This window comes from Cibotium barometz, chromosome 1, assembly GCF_041138505.1.
Source record: "Cibotium barometz isolate CiBa-2024 chromosome 1, ASM4113850v1, whole genome shotgun sequence".
Lineage (NCBI taxonomy): Eukaryota > Viridiplantae > Streptophyta > Polypodiopsida > Cyatheales > Cibotiaceae > Cibotium > Cibotium barometz.
The window spans coordinates 79,246,605-79,252,888 of record NC_141046.1 but is presented as its reverse complement, the minus strand read 5'-3'; the positions used below and the strand labels follow the sequence as shown (position 1 = coordinate 79,252,888).

Genomic DNA, 6,284 nt, shown 5'->3' with positions numbered 1-6,284 from the left:
GCTTAGCTATTCAATACTTGAAACAATGTCTACTCTATCTCAATCTCCCACTAATCTACTCCATTCTCAACGAAAGCTTTGGATTTGCATCCACAAGCCTCTTCACTCCTAAGCATACATCAACTCAATCCTATGAGAATAGCAAGCAAATGTGCTATCCCACAAGCATAAACTACTTTCTACTCAATCATTAGAGAGCTTAACACACATTCAACTTCATTAATGCAAGCAAACACAAGTTTAAAGCAAGCAAACCATGCATTGAGTCACTCAAACTTCCAATCACATTCAAATTCAAGCACACAATGAAGGAGAGTAAAGGAAACTTAGGGTTTCATTGCCCACATACTTGAACAAGAAAGCACATTAGCAAGAAGCTTAAACAACTCATTAAACAAATTGAACAAGAAATAGAAGAACAGATTAGGAAGAGAGAAGAATGATTTCATTGTCAAAAGAGCTTCAAGCATAGCAATGCATGAGCTTAAGGAGTACAATGGTAGAGAAGGAGAAAGGAGAGTAGCAAGGAGGCTCTGTAGGGTGCTCTTTGCCAAGCAACTCAATAGATAATGCTGACAAGCTAACCCTCTTAGAATTTAAACATTTGTTTCTTTTGGTGAACCCTTCACGTGCTTGAAAGAATCTCCCGTAGCAACTCTTGCCATAACCATATTGGATAGGATCATGATTGATTTATCAAAGTTCCAAAAATAATTTTACAAAATGCAAGGACATTTTTAGCATTCCAAATAATCTTATACTAAGTAAGAATTTGTAAGTAGGATAATTGTCAATGCCAGTATGATTGCCAATAACTTTGCAAGCATGTTGATGGCAAGGTCCTCCTTGTTTGGTAGGCATCTATGTGTATCTCGGAACCTTAAATGTTCAAGTTCAGATCCAAAACCTTCAGTTTTTAATTGAAAAGAGAAATGCACGCACTTCTTGCATTGTGGGACGGTCATTGGGGTGGTCTTGTGTACATGTCACACCCATTCTTAGGAGCTGCTCTGCCATGCGGGCATTATCAACAGATGATGATGTCTCACAATCTGAGAGAGAGGCATGGAGAACCTCCTCATTTAAATCTACACCAGTACAGTTGGGGAGCTTGGATTTGACCCATTCATGGAGGCTTACTGATCCAGGCAGTTGTGTAGGCTTTTTCCCTGTCACCATCTCTAGAACAACCACTCCAAAGCTGTAGACATCCACCTTGGTTGTGATTCGTGATGCATATCCATACTCTGGCAGCCAAAACCAGCAATACTAAATTTAACAATGTGATGTCTGTATATATCACAATAACTTTTAGACATTTTCCTACCAAAATTCCCACTTCGCGAATTAGGACATCATGAGCTTTTGCAGGGGAGGCACCGCATACCTAGCTTGGTGTGGTCCAAAACTTCTTGTGATATCATTATTAATTAAATGTATATATATATTTAAGTAGAGAAGTGCTTTTGAGCTATCTGATTATGTATCAAACACAACTTCGGAAACAACCTTATAGTACTGAATTTACCTGGTGCCATGTACCCAATTGATCCCTTGAAGTTGGAAGTTAAAGAGACAGCTCCCTCTTTAATTACGAGCTTTGCGAGCCCAAAGTCTGCAAGATGTGCCTCTAGACCAGAGTCTAGAAGAATGTTGTTTGGCTTGACATCCCCATGAATAATGGGCACACCATACTCGTGATGCAAGTAGGTCAAAGCATTGGCGACACCCAGTGCTATGTTTGTCAGCATCCTCCAACTCAACCCATAAGATTGATGCCCATCATGATGCAGGTATTGCTCCAGGTTCCCATTTGGCATGTATTCTAGCACCAAGGCATTCACTTCCAGGTTGAGGACACACCCCAAGATTTGAACAAGGTTTCTGTGCCTTAGTTTGCTAAGTATCTGCACCTCTTGTAGCAATGCTTCACGGAAACACACCTCCTTGAGCTTTTTCACAGCAACAACCTCGCCATTTGACAACACTCCCTTGTACACAACGGCGAGTGCACCTTGTCCCAGAAGGTTGGCCTCAGAATACCCTTGGGTCGCATTTGTAAGCTCCTCCGCTGTGTATCGTTTTGTTTCTGCCAACAACTTGAACTCTTTGGGCACCACTTGAAGACATTGACTCCATTTTGAACAATAACACAATGCCAATAATATCAAAGACCCGGCTATGGCCGATGAAGTCAAGACAAGACCAAGAGTTGCCTTCCAGCTGATCTGACCACCATGGTGATGTTTCTTGGAGGAATATTGAATGCATCTCCTGTGAATGACAGGGCCACAAAGCCCAGGATTTCCTAGAAAGGATGTTGCATTAAGGTGCTTGAAGATCCCAATAAGAGGGATGGTGCCAGTGAAGTTGTTGAAGGAGACATTGAGAAATTGTAGGCGATGTAATTGACTCCCCAAAACTGATGCAGGTAGCACCCCTGTAAGGTTATTGCTAGAAACATCGAGCCTTTCGAGGTAGATTAGCTTGCCTAAGTGCTCTGGGAAGCCTCCAGAGAGGTGGTTGTGAGATAAGATGAGAGCAGTAAGCCCCACACAATAACCAAGGCTCTCTGGTATGGCGCCAACAAAGTGGTTGTGGGACAAATTCAAACTCTCCACCTGCACTAGCTCTCCTAACCAAGAGGGCAAAGACCCCGAGAATTCATTGTGGGACAAGTCCAGTTTATGTACCACGAACAGCGCATGAGCGAGACTTGACGGCAGGGAGCCATTTAGTTGATTGAAAGACAAGTCTACTTCAAGCAAGCTAGGGGATTCATAAGTCTCAAACTCTGGAATCCTGCCCCGGAGCAGGTTGCCGGTCAGATACAGCATTTGCAATTTCTGGAGCCTTGTAAAACTGCTTGGGATTCCACCAGTTAGGTGATTATTGACCAAGCTAAGGTAATATAGAGAGCTACAGTTGTACAAGGAACCCCATGGTATCTCATTTGAAAAGTTGTTGTCTCCAAGGTCTAGAAATTGAAGCTGTTGCACTCGCCCCAGCTCCTTCGGTATAGAGCCAGTTAGGTGATTATGGCGCAAGGCTAATGCAAATAGACTCGTGAAGTTGCCGAAGGGGAGCAGCCTGAAACCGGACAGGAGATTTTCACTTAAAAGAAGGTATTCTAAATTTCCCAACATTGAGAGCTGGGTGGGAATGTCGCCTGTGAGTTGATTAATTGCAAGGTTCAGGTTAAAGAGATGTGTGCAGTTTCCTAGGCTAGATGGGATGGTTCCCATCAGGTTGTTTCCCCATGCTATTATCCTCCGCAGGCCGGATAGCGTGCCAAGCTCGGTGGGGATAGGACCGCTGAACTGGTTGGATTCCAGATCCAGAAAGATGAGGTTTGTGCAGTTGCCCAAACCCCCAATAATGGCTCCTGTGAGGATGTTTTCATTCAAGCTTAGCCTTTCAAGCTTACGCAGCAAACCGAGCTCTGTTGGCATCGCACTAGTGAGCTGATTATAGCTGAGCGCGAGGTCAGTGAGATGTGTACAATTGCCCAGACTCCGCGGAATGGATCCGCTGAGGTTGTTTTGCCACAACCATACACCTGACAGATTGCTTAAAGCTCCCAGCTCTGATGGGATGGTGCCACTGAGCTGGTTGGAGCTGAGATCCAGCTCTAAGAGATGAGTGCAGTTTCCTAAGCTCCGAGGAATGGTGAATCTGAGGTTGTTTTCACGCAGAATTAGGGTGAGGAGATGACTTAGCAAGCCAAGCTCCCAGGGGATAGGAGCAGGCGTCAGCGGGTTAGAGTAGATTTGAAGATCAACGAGGTTCGTGCAGTTGCCGATGCTTGGAGGGATGACTCCTGTGAGGTTGTTGGTGAACAGTAATAGTCGCTGAAGATGAATGAGCAAGCCAAACTCAGAGGGGATGGGACCGCTAAGCCAATTGGATGAGAGTTCAAGGTCGATGAGACCGGTGCAGTTGCTCAAGAAGCTGGGAGGGATAGGTCCACTGAGGTTGTTATTCCACAGCAGAAGCTGCTGAAGAGGACTAGCGATGATGGTTGGGATGGAGCCTGTGAGAAAATTGTTGCATAGACCCAGATGTCCGAGAGAGGTGCAATTTGTGAGCAGAGTGTGAGGGATGTGGCCACTGAGGAGATTGTGGCAGAGATCCAGAGCTACGAGAGAGGAGAGCGAGCTGAGGGATGAAGGGATTAAGCCGGAGAGGCTGTTCGTATTGAGATCCAGCACTTCGAGAGAAGCACAGGCAGAGATCTGCGGGGGTATGGAGCCTGTGAAAGAGTTGTTGAGGAGATAGAGAGCGCGCATGGAGGTGAGGTTGCCGAGGTGGGACGCCAGAGAGCCTGCCAGCCCAAAGCCTGTGAGGTTCACTATGTAGACGTGACTAATTATATTTGGGAGGCTGGCGCTGCATGTGATCCCCACCCAGGATTCACAAACACTGCGTGTGTTGTTTGGATCCCAGGTGCTGAGCAACGCCTGTGACTGTGTGGAGAGGTGAGCCTTGAACTGCAACAGAGCATCGACTTCCTCTGCTGGAATTAGCGGCGCTGATGTGGCGTTAAACGTCTGCAACACATTTGACAAATTACACATGAAGTTTTACCTAGTTAGAGCAGCTTCCTCTAAAATGTAAGGTCCTCAAAACTAGACATGGCCAGCAAGGGGAGGAGAGCTATGTAACTCTCTCTCTCTCTCTCTCTCTCTCTCTCACACACACACACACACACACACACACACACACACACACACACCCCTTTTCTCTCTCCCACATATACCCACATACAGTCTCTCTCTCTCTCTCTCTCATGCACTTTGCCACAGCACATTCTCTCTCTCTCTCTCCCCCCAAATCTCTCACCTATCAGAGAGACTCTCTAACATTACGCCCCCTTACCTGAAAAATACCATCAAGCTTGTCCCCTTAACATAACTGCACATAGCCAAAGAAGCAAAAATTGCACTGCAACAGAGACAAACCAGCAGACCTTACCTGAGAGGAAGAATTATGATGTGGACTTCAAATATTCACCCGTGTTAACACAATATGAAGTGCTCTTAAAGCTGTTTGGCAGAGTACTTCTCGCGAAAAACATTTTTTACAACCAATGGAAAAAAGGTATAATTCACACTTCGCGGACTACGACAACATCATGAGCTTCTACAAAGAAGGCACCGCATACCTAGGTAGGTGCAGTTGGGCCACCTAGCTAGGTATGTGGTGCCTTCTCTGTAGAAGCTCATGGTGTTGAACACCATCAGGACCCCCTGCTCCCAACCATACCTAGCTAGGTATCTGGTGGTGCCTTCTCTGCAGAAGCTCATGATGTTGACACCATTACGAAAAAATAAAGGGAAAGGACCCTTTTTCTCACGACAGAAAATGTCTAAAGCTTCTTGTGAATGAGAGCGGTTTTGGAGGAATACAAGACAAATAACTCATCTCAGTAAAAACATCTGTACTTTTGATGTTGCAAACAAGGTAAGCTCCCATTAAAAGAGGACGTGATACCTGCATTACCAAGCTTAGGCAGATGAGAATCAGAATGAGAGGAATTGTAGCTCCACCTCTTGGACCCTGCTCCATGGCTCAGATTCTTTAAAGGTGCTTGTGCACGTGACTCTGGTGAGTGTATATTCTTTGTTGAAAAAACAAATGTGGTAGGATGATAGGATCTTCATGAAAGACTTGGGGCTTATTATAAAGGCAATGGGCATCCTAACAGAGAGTAGGAAGAATTTAGGATGTGTGTGACCATCGTCAACACTAAGTCCAAGCCGCGTCTTTGAAATTAGCTGCCCACTAAGGCCCGACTTCTTAGCTCCAAGTGAAGTTTCAAGCTTTCTTTGTGGCCTCAACAGCTTTCAGAGAATCAGGATGTGTGTGACCATCATCGTCAACACTACTACTTAACTCCAAGCCGCGTCTTTTGAACTTTTTGGCCTCAACTTTCAAGTGCGCGAACGGTTCTCGGTTTTATTGCTTAACGAATTTGCGGGGTTTATTATTAAAATTCATGAGCGTCAGCCAGTGGGGACGACTTGGTTCGATCCCAACGTAAAGAGGGGGTGCGCGTCTTTGGTAGCTTTCTTAAATGTCTCACTAAAAAACAAAATCTTTTCATAAATACTGACCAATTTTCTTCAAGGAAAGCGAAAAATTTGGCTGCTCATTGAATTTCAACCCGTAAAAAATACACTAAATGTTGGGTTCTAGTCAAGGACCGGTGCCAATGCCTTAGGCCCCATTGGGCAAGCAAAACTGGTTTTGAGAAGTGGTCCTAGTTTTAAAATCCAAATTTT

The 6,284-nt window shown here is 45.0% G+C and overlaps 1 protein-coding gene across 1 annotated transcript; it reads right to left on the bottom strand.

The window, feature by feature from the left end:
• Positions 1-288: 288 nt before the first annotated feature.
• Positions 289-5,917, bottom strand: LOC147642467 (uncharacterized). Its single transcript, XM_086806830.1, has 3 exons — positions 5,494-5,917; positions 1,529-4,550; positions 289-1,247 (listed from the first exon to the last, which is right to left on the bottom strand). The coding sequence occupies exons 1-3, from the start codon at positions 5,566-5,568 to the stop codon at positions 910-912; spliced, it is 3,435 nt and encodes a 1,144-aa protein (XP_086662956.1). The 5' UTR covers positions 5,569-5,917; the 3' UTR covers positions 289-909.
• Positions 5,918-6,284: the final 367 nt, after the last annotated feature.

Bases quoted from the DNA above. Each gene is read 5' to 3' on its own strand.
- LOC147642467 (XM_086806830.1), bottom strand. From the start codon at position 5,568: ATGGAGCAGGGTCCAAGAGGTGGAGCTACAATTCCTCTCATTCTGATT. The intron at 4,551-5,493 runs GTATCACGTCCT...AATGTGTTGCAG, and splicing joins GCCTAAGCTTGGTAATGCAG to ACGTTTAACGCCACATCAGC. The intron at 1,248-1,528 runs GTAAATTCAGTA...TTTGGCTGCCAG, and splicing joins AATTGGGTACATGGCACCAG to AGTATGGATATGCATCACGA.